General features: G+C 50.9%; 1 protein-coding gene across 1 annotated transcript in view; it reads right to left on the minus strand.

The window, feature by feature from the left end:
- Positions 1 to 20,764, minus strand: part of faf1 (Fas (TNFRSF6) associated factor 1) — a 72,046-nt gene that overhangs the window by 38,412 nt on the left and 12,870 nt on the right. Inside the window, exons 5-8 of the mRNA XM_084459012.1 lie at positions 20,553 to 20,644; positions 19,932 to 20,023; positions 13,197 to 13,302; positions 3,338 to 3,424 (exon numbers count right to left, since the gene is read on the minus strand). Coding sequence (XP_084315138.1) covers positions 3,338 to 3,424; positions 13,197 to 13,302; positions 19,932 to 20,023; positions 20,553 to 20,644 — 377 coding nt within the window. The remainder of the gene's footprint in view (positions 1 to 3,337; positions 3,425 to 13,196; positions 13,303 to 19,931; positions 20,024 to 20,552; positions 20,645 to 20,764) is intronic.

The following is a 20,764-nucleotide window of genomic DNA, read 5'->3' on the forward strand; positions in this document are numbered from 1 at the left end:
GTGTCGTCTGTCCAGCTCACCAAACTACTTACAGACCATTCGCTTATTTCTGCAAATGTTTGGGGCAAACACAAATCTAATGGGAAAAAAAGAGTTAAAGAGTAAAACAGTTTGCAAAGACGTGAAGGAAAGTGAAAGGGCTGAGGGCTGCTCAGTTGGCTACTCTAGACGGTGGCGGAGGATTTCCAAAAGCAAAAGCGCCTATTCGGTAATATTTCGGATTTAAACCCAATGCTAATAGCTGGGGGACCTCATAACATCAATGAGTCAATCTGTAAACTCTGGAGCTCGTCATGCCGTAACGTGAACACCGTTGCTCTGTGAGGCTGAGACCCGCTCTGCTGCTCTGAGAAGGAGAGGATCAGTAGCCTGGCTCCCGCCCCGGAATCTGAATAGCAATTCAATCTGAGTGTCAGACTAGTGGAGCAGAGACACTTTCAGCTTATAATTGTAGCATCCCAAGCTTATTATTTTACAAAGTAGAGATTTTTTTTTCATTTAATGAATTAAATAATAAAATAAAATGTATATGTAATTTATTTCGTTTAGTTTAGTTGACATTCTTGAACAGTCTAAGAACACTATTATCACTTTTCCTTTACATAAAGACATTTCTACCATGATTGGTGCATACAGATTCATTAGATCAAGCGCATTGTGTTGCCTCTGGGTATGAAATGAGCTATACAAATAAAGCTTTGATTGATTGATTGATACAGATTCATTAGAATGCAGGAAATTAAGTGTTTGAAGCTCATAACGTACTCCCAGACCCCCAGCTTAATGTGTCCCCACCAATGCTGCTACCAACACAAGTACATTTCAGACCTGTGGGAAACACTCCACACACACACAAATTAGACTACCTTACACATTTCTCTGTGTGCTGCATAGAGGCACAGCTGTAGAGCAGCAGTAGGTAGACCAGTTAATCAATTAGCTAATCTATAATTAGTCCGATCTGGGTCTGGATGTGAAAAGTGGATCTTCCAGCTCAGTGGGAGAGCCAGGGGTTGGTAATTGGTTTGCCAAGTGGCACAAGAACAGCAGCAGCAGCGGAGGCAAACTGAGGTCTAAGTAGTGTGTGTGTGTGTGTGTGTGTGCGGAGTTCCAGTATGCTGCTTCTACCCTGCAGCAAGTGGGAGAGAGAAGGAGGAGGTGGCGAGAGGAGGAAGAGAGGAGGAGGAGAATACTGGGTGGACTGGAGACTGGAATGGAGGATGGATGAGGGGATGGATGGATGAAGGGGTGATGGATGGATGAAGGGGTGATGGATGGATGAAGGGGTGATGGATGGATGAAGGGGTGATGGATGGATGAAGGGGTGATGGATGGATGGAGGGATTAGCATGTAACATTTACACGCAGTAATGCGGTCAGTTACGTAGCTAAGCAGTATGCCGTGGCCGATGGCGACTGCTAGCCAGCAGGTCTGAGTGCATCTGATAGCATAGCTTAGCTGTCATGGTAATGGCGTCAAAATTGAGTCTTTTGACTACAACAACCAGCCAGTCTGGTCACCTTTACCCTGTTAATACCACGCACACACACTCACGCACGCACACGCGCACGCAAGCACACAGATGCTTCAATAAGCTTGTGGGCTGGAGGAGGACAGCGCCATTATTACATCCAGAGCTTTTAATATCTCCTCCCCAGGAATCATGCTCACTGCTTGGCCTGATTGTCAGCTCTGGAGGGGCTCTGGAGCTGAGACCACACAGCGCTCCGTGATCCAGCTGTGATCTGTTCAGCTCTTAAATATTCCGGTCTCTTCTGCCCAAAGAGCCGTTCATCTGAGAGGAGCTAAGGTTTGATGAAAAAATCATAACAGCTTTAGGTCTAGGCGAGGATTTCGGAAAGGCAGCCCACCTGACCTGGGATCAAATTGCTGGTCTATTCGATTTCAGTATTAGGTGCAACTGTGGAACCCAGTGGATGAGTCCAAAAGTGAATGTACCCACACGTGGCATGCAAGGTTCTAAATCAAGTTCACCTACAGTATTTTAACTATGATAACCCCGGTTCTTTGATAATATGAGTGAGGTGTCTCACCTATGGGATGCGTCTCACACGTGATTTTGTGGGAAGCCTTTCAAAGTGTCTGTCCATGATTGGACAGACCGGTCACGTGTGAATGCTAACGCCTGCCTGGACTGTCTAGAGAGAGTGATGGTTGACTAACAACAATACGTCCACGTCAGGGCTGTGTTTGACGTCTCGGGGGCGGCCTGGCCAGAACAATCCGCCGCCCTCGGCTCGGTGAGGCATATAGATATAAAGCAAACAGAAAAGCAAACAATATATGCAACAGAAAAGGAACCCCTTATCTCCACGCCTTTCAGGGGACATTATATACGGTCGGAATGTATTTAGAGCGTCCGAAAGAGCCGACCGAACAATTGTTAAAAGCTTGACGTTAGTTAAATGAAAAACAACCAGGTGCGGTTATTGTTTGCTCTTGTTGACAGAGGGAGCGATTTGAATGGCGGACAACAGAGGCGGAGACAAAACACACAACAGATAAGCTGGTCATTTAGTGACCACAACAACCTGTTCAGCTACATACTGTATGAAGTGGATACTTTGTATTCTCCATCATATCTATGGCACAGAGCCAGAGCTGGTCGGGCTGGGTGAAGCTGATCACACACACGCGCACACACACACACACACACACACACAAAAAAAACACATACACAAAAAACACACACACACACACCCACACACCAACAAAAATACAACCCACACAGAGACAGAATTGAGAATGTTCGCCGAGCGCTGTGAGGGTAGCAGAATGTGTGAGCCCCCCTGAGTTGCATCATATAGGCTACCATCCATACAATTAGCATGGGAACATATATCCCTGTCGGGGGTGGGGGGGTAGAGGGCTAGGGTCAGGGGTTCAGCAGGGCTGTGTGTGAGGACCGTCTCTGATCAGTTTGACTGGGGTTCAGGCTGAATGGCTGGGAACCCTGACCTCTGCCCACAGGAGGTCAGCGACACTCAATGATGAGCTTTAATGTCCACAGACAGAAGACGGGAGGAAAACCTTTTTGACATCTTAATAAGTTTCAACATCTTATTCTCACTGCCCGGGGCAGATGGTTTCAGCATGGCCGACATTCAACTGTTTCTCTCCGCGGGGATTCATAGCCTATTGGAACAAAAATGGGATTTGGGTCTATAACCTTTCTGATTACCAAGTCATTGAAAGAGTTTAAAGGGTTTAGAAAGAGTTCTGAAAGAGTTTTGACCATGGCTGGGTTGTTTCCCAGTTGTAGTATGTTGGATTGAGTTGTGTTGCTGTTGTGATTGTGTTGTCGTTGTTGTTTACCGAGTCATCTGAGGCAGAGGCGGGCCAGCCTTCCCACTGCTGGTGTCTGACGGGGATGTTGGTCAGGTCTGAGACGTTCCTCTTCACCTGCGGGACCACAACCACAGAACACAACCAGCGTTAGGAGGACGACTCAACACAGCGTTTAACATGAACACATCAGTAGGTCGGTTCGGTTACAGTTATTTGTGAGACTGAAAATTAATTTACGAGTGAGAAATTGCTTTCCATGCCTTTATAAATAAATAAATAGCCGTTTCAGATGTATTTTACCTGGATATCAGACCATAAATGGTAAATGGACTGCACTTATATAGCGCTTTTCCACCTTAGCGGCACCCAAAGCGCTTTACAATGGCCTCTCATTCACCCATTCACACACACACTCACACACCAATGGCGGTAGCTGCCATGCAAGGTGCTAACCTGCTCATTGGGAGTAATTTGGGGCTAGGTGTCTTGCTCAAGGACACTTCGACATGTGGACAGTCGGAGCTGGGATTCGAACCACTGACCCTTCGATCATTGAACAACCCACTCTACCAACTGAGATACAGCCACCCTAAAGACCATAAAAAGACACTTGTGACAACCATGAGTGTACTGTACTGCCATAAACAACATGGCTGACCTGGTCTTCTCCCGCTTCCTACACAGAGACCAGCACACTCCTGCCGCAGGACCATAACAAAGACGGCGAGCGAGCGAGAAGGAGGGGTAGAGAGAAAAGCGTAGGGCTCGGGCCCCAGTGTGGCGGACATTCCGTGGATGCCTGTCCTAATACCCAGGACCAACAGCCCCACGCTCTCAAATGAACAGTATTTCTCTTCCCCCATTCATGCGCGGTGTATCTGCACTTAATAACATTCCCTGACTTCTTTTTTAAACTGTTAGCAGACAGCAGCGTCTGCCGGTCGCCCCCCCTAAAGCGCCCGTCGGAGCGAGCGAGCGCCGTGCCTCGCCGTGCAGAGGTCCCGAGGTTCAAAGCCCCAACGCCAGCCCGGATGAACGCAGGCTGACCGTGATCAAAGCCGCGGCGCCGGCTGAGGTGTCCAGCGCGTAAGCCCAGCAGAATGCTGCCAGCGTAGCCGCAGGGCTGGACACTGACGCTCGGCAAACCCGGCCTTTGTGGAGGAAAGCTCTCTTCCACACACAGGGCAGGCCGCTCCACACACACAGGGTAGACCCCCCCCCCCCACCCAGGCCTGGGGGGGTGAGGTATCCTTGGGCAAACTAGCACAGGTCTCCTGCCTGCGGAGGTGGAAACCATCAAGATGGTTACAAACACAACTAGGGGAGACAGGGAGTTAGCATCAGAGTCGCTAACGGAAGACCTGTGGGCGCTGCTGTTCTTGGAAACAGGGGGGCGCCCCGGTAGCTCAACGGGCTGGGGCGCTTGCCATGTAAAGGCTAGTCCTTTCTGCAGCGGCGTGGGTTCGAATCCGGCCCACGCCCTTTGCTGCATGTGTCTTCCCCCTCTCTCTCTCTCTCTCCCACCTTTCACCTTCTCCTGATCATATGCAATACAACAGAACATTGTTCTCTAGCCGTAGTCGTGACGCCTGCTCAAACTGGATATGTTTTCCATATACCGAACACCGGTATATGATCCAGAGAAGACCAATCAACGCTTTTATACACGCAAGCCGCTGATGCTCCATTTTCTATTACGGGTTGATCACTGGTGTCGGCGAAGAAAGGATTTCCAGAAATCCAAACGCAAAATTTGGACCAATCACAAAACTGTTTACAAGCGCGTGGCGTTGAGGGCGTATTCAGAGCCAGAGCAGAGTAGACCTGGAGATTGTTTGCTCTGTCCATATTGTCGTGTGAACACGAATCGAGCTAAGGTCAAAGTGCAACATTGTAACATATTATTCTCTGAATCGGAACAAATTCAGGTATGAAAGTGGCCTTGAGGCAGTTTTCAAACGAAAGGTTGTTTTTGTAACTTCCTGTTTGGAACATCAGAGGTTTGTAAAACTGCCGTTTTAAAGATTCACATTGTCCAATCATACGGACAGACCCACAATGAGACTGACGTTCTAAAAAATAACTTCTCACTGCGGCGGGTGTATGTGAAAGGGTTCTAAAAACCTCAGCCTCTGTGGTATACTTTGACTGGGAGTGGGAGAGACAAGAACTCAAAGTGGATCTACTTTCACTACGCCAGAGATACTGGCACAGGTGCAGCCTTAGCAGTGCTGTCTGGTGCTGCGCCCTGTCTGTCGGACAGAGAACTGCACCCTCACAGAGACCACAGCTGTCTTCCTGTCTTCCGCCTCGGTCCATGTCTGTACCAGAGGGGACGAGGTGCTTGGTCGTGGGGTCCATGTGGGTCCAATTAAAGTTGTATAATCACACAACAGTTATAACATACAGTACAACTCTAAATCATATCTACTCAGCGTTGGACCTGGAGAGTGAAGTTAGTTAGGGGCACAACCAGGGGTGAAAATTCACTTTTTGGCTCACGGTGAGTCACCTGCCAAGGGGACTGTAGATGAAAAAATCTACCGGCCAAGTTTTTTTGTTTTTTTTCAGATAACCTTCCCAAATCTAGTCGCCAATTGGAAATTTTACCTGCATTTGGCCGGTGGCAGGTGTTAATTTTCAGCCCTGGACACAACCTCTATGACCAACTATATGACCTAGTCCTATCCTGGAGTTGTACACCTGTGGACCACGAGTTCAATGTGTCACGAGTTCAATGATTGAATAAAGTTTTAAAACCAAAGTCTTGTTAAACATATAATAGCCTACATAAAATGAATATTGCCTTCCCTGCAGCTGGAGTGAGTGCTTAGCATACGTAGCTAGCCTACACCTCCATGCCAGAGACTAGCTGCCTGGTCAGTCTACACAGCCATCCCAGAGACTAGCTGCCTGGTCAGTCCTGGTCAGTCTACACAGCCATCCCAGAGACTAGCTGCCTGGTCAGTCTACACAGCCATAGCAGAGACTAGCTGCCTGGTCAGTCTACACTGCCCTACCAGAGACTAGCTGCCTGGTCAGTCTACACTGCCATGCCAGAGACTAGCTGCCTGGTCAGTCTACACTGCCATCCCAGAGACTAGCTCCCTGGTCAGTCTACACAGCCATCCCAGAGACTAGCTGCCTGGTCAGTCTACACAGCCATCCCAGAGACTAGCTGCCTGGTCAGTCTACACTGCCATCCCAGAGACTAGCTGCCTGGTCAGTCTACACAGCCATCCCAGAGACTAGCTGCCTGGTCAGTCTACACAGCCATCCCAGAGACTAGCTGCCTGGTCAGTCCTGGTCAGTCTACACAGCCCTACCAGAGACTAGCTGCCTGGTCAGTCCTGGTCAGTCTACACAGCTAGCCTAGACTGCCATCCCAGAGACTAGCTGCCTGCGCAGCAACACTCACAGCAACATTAATGATCCAATCACTCCAAATGCCAAGTGCTGCTAATCCCTGGCTGGAGCCAAATCAAAGAGAAGAAAAGGTTGCCGTTAAACAGTCACAAGCTCTCCGCTCGGCACCAGATGCCTTTCATTCAACCTCTCTCTCTCTCCCTCTTTCTTTCTCTCCGTCTCCTTCCCTCCACCTCTTTCTTCTCTGTTGTCCTGCCTGTGTTGGATGGTGTCTCTCCCCAGCTGCAGAGGGAGAAAAGGGGGGATGGAGGATTCGGGGGGCCTGGGGGGGGGGGTAGAAATCCCTGGGATGTCTGGTCTGGTCACGGACACCAAGCACCCAGCGGCCAGCCCTATTCTACACGCCACTTTCCTGGCAAACATTTGCACTGCAGCTTAGCCAGCCTGGGACAGTGTCCCCCCCCCCCCCCCCCGCCACCTCCTACAGCGCTGGGAATGCCAATCAAAGAACGGGCCCCGAGGCCCTGGGGCCAAAACTGTGGCCAGAGAGAGGAACAAGGGATGAGGGAGGGATAGAAGCAGGATGAGCAGGGAGACGTAGAGAGGGGAGAGGTGTAGAGGGAGGATAGGAAGAGAGAGAGGGAGGATAGGAAGAGAGAGAGCGAGGATAGGAAGAGAGGAGGAGGATAGGAAGAGAGAGGGAGTGCAATGGTATAGAGATAGAGATACACAGAGAGAGGTGGAAAGAGAGGAGCAGAGAGAGAGAGAGAGAGAGAGAGAGAGAGAGAGAGGGTGGATGAGTGGTTCCCTGGGAGCCACAAGGCAAAGCCAGAGCCTTTGGCAAAGACAAACAAGAGGACAGGACTCTCTCTCTATTGATATGCAGAAGCAGGGACCCATACCAGGGTCTATTAGCCTCCAGACAGAGAAGGACCAGGGTCTATTAGCCTCCAGACAGAGAAGGACCAGGGTCTAGAGCCTCCAGACAGAGAAGGACCAGGGTCTAGTACTCTCCAGACAGAGGAGGACCAGGGTCTAGTACTCTCCAGACAGAGGAGGACCAGGGTCTAGAGCCTCCAGACAGAGAAGGACCAGGGTCTAGAGCCTCCAGACAGAGAAGGACCAGGGTCTATTAGCCTCCAGACAGAGAAGGACCAGGGTCTATTAGCCTCCAGAGAAGGACCAGGGTCTAGAGCCTCCAGACAGAGAAGGACCAGGGTCTATTAGCCTCCAGACAGAGAAGGACCAGGGTCTATCAGCCTCCAGACAGAGAAGGACCAGGGTCTAGAGCCTCCAGACAGAGAAGGACCAGGGTCTAGAAGCCTCCAGACAGGGAAGGACCAGGGTCTAGAGCCTCCAGAGAGAGAAGGACCAGGGTCTAGAGCCTCCAGACAGAGAAGGACCAGGGTCTATTAGCCTCCAGACAGAGGAGGACCAGGGTCTAGAGCCTCCAGACAGAGAAGGACCAGGGTCTATTAGCCTCCAGACAGAGAAGGACCAGGGTCTAGAGCCTCCAGAGAAGGACCAGGGTCTAGAGCCTCCAGACAGAGAAGGACCAGGGTCTAGAGCCTCCAGAGAAGGACCAGGGTCTAGAGCCTCCAGACAGAGAAGGACCAGGGTCTATTAGCCTCCAGACAGAGAAGGACCAGGGTCTATTAGCCTCCAGACAGAGAAGGACCAGGGTCTAGAGCCTCCAGACAGAGAAGGACCAGGGTCTATTAGCCTCCAGAGAAGGACCAGGGTCTAGAGCCTCCAGAGAAGGACCAGGGTCTAGAGCCTCCAGACAGAGAAGGACCAGGGTCTATTAGCCTCCAGACAGAGAAGGACCAGGGTCTATCAGCCTCCAGACAGAGAAGGACCAGGGTCTAGAGCCTCCAGACAGAGAAGGACCAGGGTCTAGAGCCTCCAGAGAAGGACCAGGGTCTATTAGCCTCTAGACAGAGAAGGACCAGGGTCTAGAGCCTCCAGACAGAGAAGGACCAGGGTCTAGAGCCTCCAGAGAAGGACCAGGGTCTATTAGCCTCCAGAGAAGGACCAGGGTCTATTAGCCTCCAGAGAAGGACCAGGGTCTAGAGCCTCCAGACAGAGAAGGACCAGGGTCTAGAGCCTCCAGAGAAGGACCAGGGTCTAGAGCCTCCAGACAGAGAAGGACCAGGGTCTAGTAGCCTCCAGACAGAGGAGGACCAGGGTCTAGTAGCCTCCAGACAGAGAAGGACCAGGGTCTATTAGCCTCCAGAGAAGGACCAGGGTCTATTAGCCTCCAGACAGAGAAGGACCAGGGTCTAGTAGCCTCCAGACAGAGAAGGACCAGGGTCTAGAAGCCTCCAGAGAAGGACCAGGGTCTAGAGCCTCCAGACAGAGAAGGACCAGGGTCTAGTAGCTATTCTGTCTCTCTCGTCTGTCCGTCTCTCTCTGTCCGTGTCTCTATCGTCCGTCTCTCTCGTCCGTCTCTCTGTCCGTCTCTCCGTCCGAAGCAACAGGGCCTCATGTTCTGTAACAGGGGTGAAGGAAGGCCTCATGTTCTCTCCAGGGGAGGTGGGGATGCCTATAGAGACCAGCGTGCGTAAGAACACTGGGGCCTGTTTGAGTCTGCTTTGTCCCCCTCCCCAGCTCTGCCAGCCCCCCCAGCAAGATACAAGCCCTCCACACCCACCCTCCTTGCAACAGCCCCCCCCCCCTGTGTTGGTAATCCCAGCAGAAACACAGAGGGTCACAGTAGGTGCTCATCAAAACCATCTGTCTGAGTAGGAGGAGAGGACGGGATTTCACAATGAAGCCTGCCCTTACTGGTGGAAACTTCAGATATTATCGAAGACATTACAAACAAGGCAATTTCGCTTTCTGTGTATGCGTGCGTGTGTGTGTGTGCGTTGACACTGTAGTGTAGATTATGTGCGTGTTAGTTAGGATAGGAGGTGATGTTTCTTGTGTCTATAGGGAGCTTGTTACTCTCAACATAGCAGCCTGCTACCTGCTGTGAGTGTGAATAATGAATGACCCAAGCCTCTCAGGTCACACTGCATAGGTGATTAGAACAGGAGAGGAGAGGAGGGGGAGAAGAGGAGGAGAGGAGAGGAGGAGGATAGAAGAGTAAGAGAGGAGGGGAGGAGAGGAGGAGGATAGAAGAGTAAGAGAGGACGGGAGGAGAGGAGAGGGAGAGGAGATAAGTAGTTTGTTTTCATACTCTAATAGTTACATCATAACATCGTAGAGGTAATGCTGTCATGGATGAAGAGATGAAAGCCACACGCACGCACGCACGCACGCACACACGCACACACGCGCACACGCGCACACACACACACACACACACACACACACACACACACGTATGGCCATATCTGTGACAGTAATAACGTAGGTCAACTACTGTGGGCAGGCATCAGGCTCTGGCACCAGTATAAATAACTGAATATTTAATCTGCTACCAAATCCACTTATTGGCATCGGATGGAGAATATGAATGGACGACCCCCCCCCTCCCCACTATTCCCTAGCTGACCCCCCCCGTCACCTTCTCCAGCTACTCAAACACGTCTCCCCAACGCTGCCACCAAACGCCACTTTATCCTCTGATTAAACAGCTGGCGGCCATTTATAATGGCTCTGTCTGAGAGGAGCTGAGGGCCAGCACACAGAGGGAGGAGGAGAGAGGAGGAGGAGAGAGCAGGAGGAGGAGAGGAGGAGGAGAAGCAAGCCTGTAGGATGGAGAATGAGTAACGGAGCAAAATTGACAGTTACGGACAGAAAGTTTCTGTCTCACAGTAAAGGGGTTTCAGTAGTCTAGAAAGGGGTTTCTGTAGTCTAGAAAGGGGTTTCTGTAGTCTAGAAAGGGGTTTCTGTAGTCTAGAAACGGGTTTAGGGGTTTCTGTAGTCTAGAAAGGGGTTCTGTAGTCTAGAAAGAGGTTTCAATAGTCTAGTTAGGTGTTTAGGGGTTTCGGTGGTCCATAAAGGGATTTCAGTAGTCTAGAAAGGGGTTTCAGTAGTCTAGAAAGAGGTTTCAATAGTCTAGTTAGGTGTTTAGGGGTTTCTGTGGTCCATAAAGGGATTTCAGTAGTCCATAAAGGGGTTTCTGTAGTCTAGAAACGGGTTTAGGGGTTTCTGTAGTCTAGAAAGGGGTTCTGTAGTCTTGAGATCTCTGCCTCCAGATGTCTGGAGACATTGAAAATTGTATCTAGAACAGCACCAAAAAACCAACACTACCAATCAGAGATCTCCAGCAGGGTGAAAGACCCACCTTACAAGAAATGATGTCAAAGAGAATCAAAACAAAACATTCATCACCCCATTAAGAAGGACCGCTCTAAAGACACTGTATTGTTTCTGCAATGCAGGTTTTTGACACGTGAGTCGAGGGCATTCTGTAACTCAGTATGGCTCTGCAGTGGAAGCTGAGAGATGATATCTCTATGGCTTTACGTGAAGCAGTGGTGTTGTATAGAGTGGTGGTGTATAGAGTGGTGTTGTATAGAGTGGTGGTGTATAGAGTGGTGTTGTATAGACCTCCTGTGTGGTTTGGTGTGGTGTATAGAGAGGTGTGGAGTATAGAGAGGTGTGGTGTATAGAGAGGTGTGGTGTATAGAGAGGTGTGGTGTATAGAGAGGTGTGGAGTATAGAGAGGTGTGGTGTATAGAGAGGTGTGGAGTATAGAGAGGTGTGGTGTATAGAGAGGTGTGGTGTATAGAGAGGTGTGTTGTATAGAGAGGTGTGGTGTATAGAGAGGTGTGGTGTATAGAGAGGTGTGGAGTATAGAGAGGTGTGGAGTATAGAGAGGTGTGGTGTATAGAGAGGTGTGGTGTATAGAGAGGTGTGTTGTATAGAGTGGTGTTGTATAGAGTGGTGTTGTATAGAGAGGTGTGGTGTTGTATAGAGAGGTGTGGTGTATAGAGAGGTGTGGTGTATAGAGAGGTGTGGGGTATAGAGAGGTGTGGGGTATAGAGAGGTGTGGTGTATAGAGAGGTGTGGGGTATAGAGAGGTGTGGGGTATAGAGAGGTGTGGGGTATAGAGAGGTGTGGAGTATAGAGAGGTGTGGGGTATAGAGAGGTGTGGGGTATAGAGAGGTGTGGAGTATAGAGAGGTGTGGAGTATAGAGAGGTGTGGAGTATAGAGAGGTGTGGTGTATAGAGAGGTGTGGTGTCTAGAGAGGTCGGGTGTATAGAGAGGTGTGGATGTATAGAGAGGTGTGGTGTCTAGAGAGGTCGGGTGTATAGAGAGGTGTGGTGTATAGAGAGGTGTGGTGTATAGAGAGGTGTGGTGTCTAGAGAGGTCGGGTGTATAGAGAGGTGTGGAGTATAGAGAGGTGTGGTGTATAGAGAGGTGTGGTGTCTAGAGAGGTCGGGTGTATAGAGAGGTGTGGAGTATAGAGAGGTGTGGTGTATAGAGAGGTGTGGTGTCTAGAGAGGTCGGGTGTATAGAGAGGTGTGGAGTATAGAGAGGTGTGAGGTATAGAGAGGTGTGGATGTCTAGAGAGGTGTGGTGTATAGAGAGGTGTGGTGTCTAGAGAGGTGTGGTGTATAGAGAGGTGTGGAGTATAGAGAGGTGTGGAGTATAGAGAGGTGTGGAGTATAGAGAGGTGTGGAGTATAGAGAGGTGTGGATGTATAGAGAGGTGTGGAGTATAGAGAGGTGTGGAGTATAGAGAGGTGTGGATGTATAGAGAGGTGTGGATGTATAGAGAGGTGTGGATGTATAGAGAGGTGTGGATGTATAGAGAGGTGTGGATGTATAGAGAGGTCGGGTGTATAGAGAGGTGTGGGGTATAGAGAGGTGTGGGGTATAGAGAGGTGTGGAGTATAGAGAGGTGTGTATAGAGAGGTGTGGGGTATAGAGAGGTGTGGGGTATAGAGAGGTGTGGAGTATAGAGAGGTGTGTATAGAGAGGTGTGGTGTATAGAGAGGTGTGGATGTATAGAGAGGTGTGGAGTATAGAGAGGTGTGGAGTATAGAGAGGTGTGGAGTATAGAGAGGTGTGGTGTCTAGAAAGGTGTGGAGTATAGAGAGGTGTTGAGTAGAGATGTGTGGAGTATAGAGAGGTGTGGTGTATAGAGAGGTGTGGATGTATAGAGAGGTCGGGTGTATAGAGAGGTGTGGGGTATAGAGAGGTGTGGGGTATAGAGAGGTGTGGGGTATAGAGAGGTGTGGGGTCTAGAGGTGTTGTGCTGAATCTGACCTCTTGTATGGTGTGGTGTGGAGTATAGTGGTGTTGAGTATAGAGAGGTGTGGTGTATAGAGAGGTGTGGAGTATAGAGAGGTGTGGTGTATAGAGAGGTGTGGAGTATAGAGAGGTGTGGTGTATAGAGAGGTGTGGAGTATAGAGAGGTGTGGAGTATAGAGAGGTGTGGAGTATAGAGAGGGGTGGTGTATAGAGAGGTGTGGAGTATAGAGAGGTGTGGTGTATAGAGAGGTGTGGAGTATAGAGAGGTGTGGGGTATAGAGAGGTGTGGATGTCTAGAGGTGTTGTGCTGAATCTGACCTCTCATATGGTGTGGTATGGAGTATAGTGGTGTTGTGTTGGATCTGACCTCCTGTATGGTTCTGCTCCCTGGGAAGTTGAGGCTGTAGTCTTTCTGGGCTTCACGGTGACTGATGACCAACAGGAAGTTCTGGTTTAACGACTCCTGGAGAGCGCTGCGCGAGAGAGAAAAGGGAGGGAGGGAGGGAGGGAACGAGGGAGGGAGAAAGAGAAAGAGAGTGTTATTTTCCAAGTAAATTCCCAGTATGAACACATGGCTTCAGAGTCAAGTGGAGAGCAAGTTTGGACTCGTCCCAGAGTCTGATCCCCGCTGTGAGGTGCTTAGCTGGGGCTCCCTCGGGAGCTCACACCCCTCTCCCGCTCTGCCCTGCTCTCCACCGGCTCTGCCCCGGCAAGCCTGGCTCCACACACTGCACAGCATGGTACGACTGGGGCCTGGGCTAGAACACTGGAACCTGGGCTAGAACACTGGTACCTGGGCTAGACCACTGGAGCCTGGGCTAGACCACTGGAGCCTGGGCTAGACCACTGGAGCCTGGGCTAGACCACTGGAGCCTGGGCTAGAACACTGGGACCTGGGCTAGAACACTGTAAGCTAGAGCACAGACACTGAGCCAGAAGGAGGACCTAGGCCCTACCCCAGCAGAGACCTGGCCCCTAGTACAGCAGAGACCTGGCCCCTAGCACAGCAGAGACCTGGCTCCTAGCACAGCAGAGACCTGGCCCCTAGCACAGCAGAGACCTGGCCCCTAGTACAGCAGAGACCTGGCTCCTAGTACAGCAGAGACCTGGCCCCTAGCACAGCGGAAAACTGGCCCCTAGCACAGCAGAAAACTGGCCCCTAGTACAGCAGAGACCTGGCCCCTAGCACAGCAGAGACCTGTCCCCTAGCACAGCAGAAACCTGGCCCCTAGTACAGCAGAAACCTGGCCCCTAGCACAGCAGAAACCTGTCCCCTAGTACAGCAGAAACCTGTCCCCTAGAACCGCAGAGACCTGGCCCCTAGTACAGCAGAGACCTGGCCCCTAGTACAGCAGAGACCTGGCCCCTAGTACAGCAGAGACCTGGCCCCTAGTACAGCAGAGACCTGGCCCCTAGTACAGCAGAGACCTGGCCCCTAGTACAGCAGAAAACTGGCCCCTAGTACAACAGAAACCTGGCCCCTAGTACAGCAGAGACCTGGCCCCTAGTACAGCAGAGACCTGGCCCCTAGTACAGCAGAGACCTGGCCCCTAGTACAGCAGAGACCTGGCCCCTAGTACAGCAGAAAACTGGCCCCTAGTACAGCAGAAACCTGGCCCCTAGTACAGCAGAAAACTGGCCCCTAGCACAGCAGAAAACTGGCCCCTAGTACAGCAGAAAACTGGCCCCTAGCACAGCAGAAAACTGGCCCCTAGTACAGCAGAAAACTGGCCCCTAGCACAGCAGAAAACTGGCCCCTAGCACAGCAGAGGAGCGCAGACAGACTGAGACTGTGTGCCTCACGTACAGCCTCCAGCTTCGGCAAGCTTCATTTACCATGAGCGTGGAGGTTAAGTAGCGTTTTGAGCAAACGTTGGGTCTGCGAGGCTGAATATGAATGGGGGGCTTAGGACCGTGGTAGGCTCTTAATCAGCCGGGCTCACACCCGGACGGAGAACGGGAATTCATATGTAGCTAGCACACAAATTAATTATGCAACTGCTCACTTTAATCTGGCCAGACCTGGACGAGCTTATGCTAACAGAAGCCCAAATTTACAGTAATGACAGCATATTTACATTGACTAAAACTACGAAATTAATATGTAAATGTAATGTTTGTTGTAGCTAACTGGGTAAGATTGGAAATCTGCGGGGTGGGAAGACTAGATGCATATGTAATAGGGGAGTGAGGGTGGTGGAGGGGGAGAGAGAGAGAAGTTCTAGGGATCTAATATGGCCGTGGTTTGTCTGGACACAGTCCTCAGTGTTGCTGGCACACTAGGCGTCAGGGGGGTGGGAGTGGGGAAGTGTCTCACGCCTGTGAATGCAAAATAACGATAAAACACAATTCATGCGTTTCTAACTGCTGTAGGGCTCGGTTTAGCTACTACACAATTACCCCTTGCACTTAATAGGAAATATTATTTAGAATTTAATAATAACTTAACCACTAACCATTCTTATACAGAATCTGTAGTGCTACTCACTATAATCCTAAGTATTAATTTACTACGTCTCAGGAGTAATACTACTAGTAATACTACAGTCATGCAAACTTAAATACAATGCTGTGCGCATGCATGCTGGAGCAAGTGGGGAAGCTATTTCGTTTCTAAAGACGTTTCTAAAGATCATATTACAGAGGCATGTGAAAAACCACAACAAGCCCTCGCTCTATGTAAGCACAACTAGCGATTCATAAAGACAGATTGATGAAAACAACCGTTTCGCGTCAGAAAATAGATTTTTTTAGAAGCTGCATTCGCGGTGCCCCGTCCGCCGCCATTACATGGATATACTGGCTCGCGCTGGATTTTAAATTTCTTCTACAGGCCTCCAAATTACACCAAAGTTATCTCGGTGAGTCAAACGTCTTATAATATACCGTAAATAAGGTCCAGGTTGTCAAAAACGAGCATTCTCCTTTAAGTTCGCATGACTGTAGTCACATTAGTAATACTACTACGACACACTACCTTACTACTACTCAGCGTCATTACTCCATTAGCTACTTACTGTAGCTATGTTTTACACTGGATCCCCAGCTGGTCGAGAGGTCTACCAGAGAGGCCAGGGTGTCTGGACACACCTAGCTGAGAGCACGCGCTCTCCGCGGGCCTGGCGCTGGCCCGAGGTGCTCTGGGTAAAATGTCACTTAACTTTATAGACGGGGAAAATGGAGCATTTTGCAGGAGGGGAGGGGGAGGGGTCTTGACAGATTGGTTTCATTCGGAGGTAAGCCCACCGCCTCGCTGGGGATCCCCAGACACAGAGCAGACTCAGATCTTATTAAAACAGCTCTGCCAGAGAGACGAGCTCGCACACACACACTGCATTCTCTCTCTCACACACACACACACATTTAACACAAATCTGCATATACCACACTGTACACAGACACAGGCCCCCACCCAGTCTACACAATAAAGCTACCCAGATACCCTGACTGACTGTCCACCTGGACTGCCCCCCCCCCTCCCCTCCCCCCCCGCCCTCCCTGGCCTGACCAGCAGCAGACGTGAGGCTCGGCACCCTTACTATCTTACCTCCAGAATTTACATCCACAACAAAAGAGGCGAATCCTCAGTCCCCCAGGTTCTCTTTTGTTTGAGTCGGCCATTTTGTCAGAGACGAGCGCTAATCAGCATTCCAACTGTTAACAGTTAAGTTTCCCTCAGAACATCTTCAGCCAACACCTCCTACAGCATCAGTATCTCTAACAGACGACAGCCGGGGGAGGGGGGAGGAAGGGGGGGGGGGGGGGGGGGGAGTCAGGCGAGGAGCCTCAAACACCGAATGCCTAATGATTTGTTTGTATTTCAAAATTCTGGAGTTCAAATTAAAATAACCTTAGATAAACATACTTCCTGGAGGAGAAGAAACCCGCATAAAAAAAAACGCCAGCGGAGGAGGACGGCGACTCCCATTAAAATATTCATCAGCCCTCCATTATTCATCAGGAGATTAGCTCCTCCTCAACACTCTCCCTCAGAGAGACAGGGCTGCACCAACTGTCATCACCAGTAACTAACCTAACTACCTAGGAGAGCTCCAAAGCTCTTCCAGATTGTTTCTAATCAAACAGAAGAAGTGAAATGCGTCTGTTTGGCTTAAGTGTGCTGACCAAGACGTGCTCAAGTAACTGCCTACAGTGGCGTTTATTTGTTTTACCTCATCTGTCCAAAACAGAGCAATTATTAGGCTACAGGGTGTTGTGGAACGAATTGAGTCGGTGTCACTTGATGCCTGCTCACAAACACTTCCTCCCTCCGCTGGAGGAATCCGTCATCTCGCTAAAATGACTTGATGTTCTTGAGTGGGGTGGGCCTGGGGGTTGTTGTAGGGTGGGCCTGGGGGTTGAGAGGGGTGGGTCTGGGGTTTGAGTGGGGTGGGTCGGGGGTTTGAGAGGGGTGGGCCTGGGTGTTGAGTGGGGTGGGCCTGGGGGTTGGAGTGGGGTGGTCCTGGGGGTTGAGAGGGGTGGGCGTGGGGGGGTTGAGAGGGGTGGGCCTGGGGGGGTTGAGTGGGGTGGGCCTGGGGGTTGGTGTGGGGTGGGTCTGGGGGTGTTGAGAGGGGTGGGTCTGGGGGTGTTGAGAGGGGTGGGTCTGGGGGTTGGTGTGGGGTGGGCCTGGGGGTTGAGAGGGGTGGGTCTGGGGGTTGGTGTGGAGTGGGCCTGGGGGTTGAGTGGGGTGGGCCTGGGGGTGTTGAGTGGGGTGGGCCTGGGGGTTGTGTGGGGTGGGTCTGGGGGTGTTGAGAGGGGTGGGCCTGTGGGTTGAGAGGGGTGGGCCTGGGGGTGTTGAGTGGAGTGGGCCTGGGGGGGTTGAGAGGGGTGGGTCTGGGGGTGTTGAGAGGGGTGGCCCTGGGGGTGTTGAGAGGGGTGGGTCTGGGGGTGTTGAGTGGGGTGGGCCTGGGGGTTGGAGTGGGGTGTTAAAAGGGGTGGGTCTGGGGGTGTTGAGTGGGGTAGGTCTGGGGGGGTTGAGAGGGGTGGGTCTGGGGGGGTTGAGGGGGGTGGGTCTGGGGGGGTTGAGAGGGGTGGGCCTGGGGGGGTTGAGAGGGGTGGGCCTGGGCCGAGGGTATTTTTACCGCAGGCTAACAGCTTGTCTGCTCTGTCTACAGGGGTTCTGTCACTGCTCATAACAGCACTGTGTTCTGTCACCTCGGTCTCCCAGACGCTAAGATGACAACAGGGTCACTGAAAACTCACACACTGACACATAGACTGATAACCACACACACACACACACATACACCTATAGCCCCCCCACCACCACTCCACCAAAATAGTTTACAAAGGATAATGAGCTTCTGACACCCAATATGATAACTATAGAAACGGCACCTGGAGAAGACATGGAGAGAGCTGCTAAAATACAAAGTGGTGAGAGAGAGAGCGAGAGAGAGAGAGAGAGAGAGAGAGAGGGGGAGAGAGAGAGAGAGACACAGAGAGAGAGTCACACAGAGAGAGAGTCACACAGAGAGAGAGATAGAGAGAGAGAGAGAGAGAGAGAGAGGCGATGGTGAGAGAGGGAGGTTATGGTGATAAAAAGGCCATTAGCTTGACAACACAGTTAAACCTCCTTGCTGGGAGTTAACAGGGTAGAGATCCTCACTGCTCTGCTCCTAACAGCAGCCCTGTGAGATGAGATCACCGCGGTCTCTCTCTGCATCTCACCATGAACTAACACGGTCTCTCTCTGCATCTCACCATGAACCGACACACCACTGGGCCACACGGTCCCCTCCAATCAACACACACACGCACACACACACACACAAACGCACGCACACACACAAAAGATCAGACACTATACTGGCTGTGCTAAGTGGATTAGGGCTGTAGCTCAACGTTGAATAGTCGAACATTTCAGAAGGAAGAGTGACCGACCGCCTTGGCTGGGGAGACAGAGACAGGTAGATCTCACCTGGAGATACAAGCACTGGCTTCACTACCACTCAGTCTCTCTTCTCAGTGGAAACCCTCGCCTGGAGATACAGGCACTGGCTTCACAGATCACTCCCCCTCTCAGAGGAGCCATCATTTCCAAACACCGCACCGTATTGAAATGTGGAAATAAATGAAATTGTGGTTCTATTAACACTCCGGACATGGAGGAGCGAGTACGCGTCGGCAACAATATCGGGCTCGGAGACGGCCACAGATTCCACGGACGTGGAAATGACTGTTGACACAAGACACGGGGCGGTGCTGTAGCCTTTTCCCTTTGAAAATGTCAAAATAAATGAGGGAAATCGCCTTAGCATGCGAGGTCTGATACCTCTCTGTCAATATTCAAATCAAACAGCAGTTTGTTATGACACCGGTCACAGAAGCAGGTGTTTGCCGTAACTGAGGCCGGTCTGTCTCGCCTGGGTGTACGTCGCCATCTGGTGGCAATCTCTGGTCACAGACGGGGGTGAGAGAGGAGAGCACAGATGAGAGGAGAGGAGGCGGATGTGAAGAGGGGAGAGAAAGAGAGAGAGTGGCAGAGGGAGATAGACAAGAGAGAGAACAAGACAGAAAGAGAGGAGAGGGAGAGGGAGAGAGAGAGAGAGAGAGGAGAGAGGGAGAGAGAGAGAGAGAGGAGAGAGAGAGAGAAGGATGGAGGAGTGTACCTGTTTTGGAGAGGGAGAGAGAGAGAGAGGAGAGAGAGAGAGAGAGGAGAGAGGGAGAGAGAGAGAGAGAGAGAGAGGAGAGAGAGAAGGATGGAGGAGTGTACCTGTTTTGGAGAGGGAGAGAGAGAGAGGGAGAGAGAGAGAGGAGAGAGAGAAGGATGGAGGAGTGTACCTGTTTTGGAGAGGGAGAGAGAGAGAGAGAGAGGAGAGAGAGAGAGAGGAGAGAGAGAAGGATGGAGGAGTGTACCTGTTTTGGAGAGGGAGAGAGAGAGAGAGGAGAGAGAGGGAGAGAGAGAGAGAGGAGAGAGAGAAGGATGGAGGAGTGTACCTGTTTTGGAGAGGGAAAGAGAGAGAGAGAGGAGAGAGAGAGAGAGGAGAGAGAGAGAGGAGAGAGAGAGAGAAGGATGGAGGAGTGTACCTGTTTTGGAGATGGAGAGAGAGAGAGAGAGGAGAGGGAGAGAGAGGAGAGAGAGAAGGATGGAGGAGTGTACCTGTTTTGGCTGGTGCTGGCAGTAGGGGCGATGTCAGGGGTGAGGACATACAGACTGTTGTTCTTGGGCAGGTGTAAACTTCTCAACAGCGTCTGTGGACAGAGAGACCAGAGGGAGGGAGAGAGAGAGAGAGAGAGAGAGAGAGAGAGAGAGAGAGAGACAGAGAGAGAGAGAGAGAGAGAGAGAGAGAGAGAGAGAGAGAGAGAGAGAGAGACACACAGAGAGAGACACAGAGAGAGAGAGAGAGAGAGAGAGAGAGAGAGAGAGAGAGAGAGACAGCTTACAGACTGGACTGTATAAATGCTAGTGAATCAGTCTACAGACTGGACTGTATCAGTGCTAGTGAAGCAGCCAGTCCTACAGACTGTATCAATGCTAGTGAAGCAGCCAGTCCTACAGACTGTATCAATGCTAGTGAAGCAGCCAGTCCTACAGACTGTATCAGTGCTAGTGAAGCAGCCAGTCCTACAGACTGTATCAGTACTAGTAAAGCAGCCAGTCCTACAGACTGTATCAGTACTAGTGAAGCAGCCAGTCCTACAGACTGTATAAGTACTAGTGAAGCAGCCAGTCCTCCAGACTGTATCAATGCTAGTGAAGCAGCCAGTCCTACAGACTCACGCTGTCTGACACGTCTCCGCTCTTCCACCCCTTCAGCTGCAGCTTTGATACTGGAACGCCCAGCTCCGTCTCCAGGACCTGTTTGATTTCACCTGTGGAGAAGAGGAGGAGGAGAGAAAAACCCAAGTTTAGTACGCCTGTAGTTCCAACAATTCACCACTGGGTGGAAACAGAACTCTTCTGCACATAAATACACAGAGCCCTGGTTGAAT

The sequence above is a fragment of the Borostomias antarcticus genome, assembly GCF_949987555.1.
Source record: "Borostomias antarcticus genome assembly, chromosome: 26".
NCBI lineage: Eukaryota > Metazoa > Chordata > Actinopteri > Stomiiformes > Stomiidae > Borostomias > Borostomias antarcticus.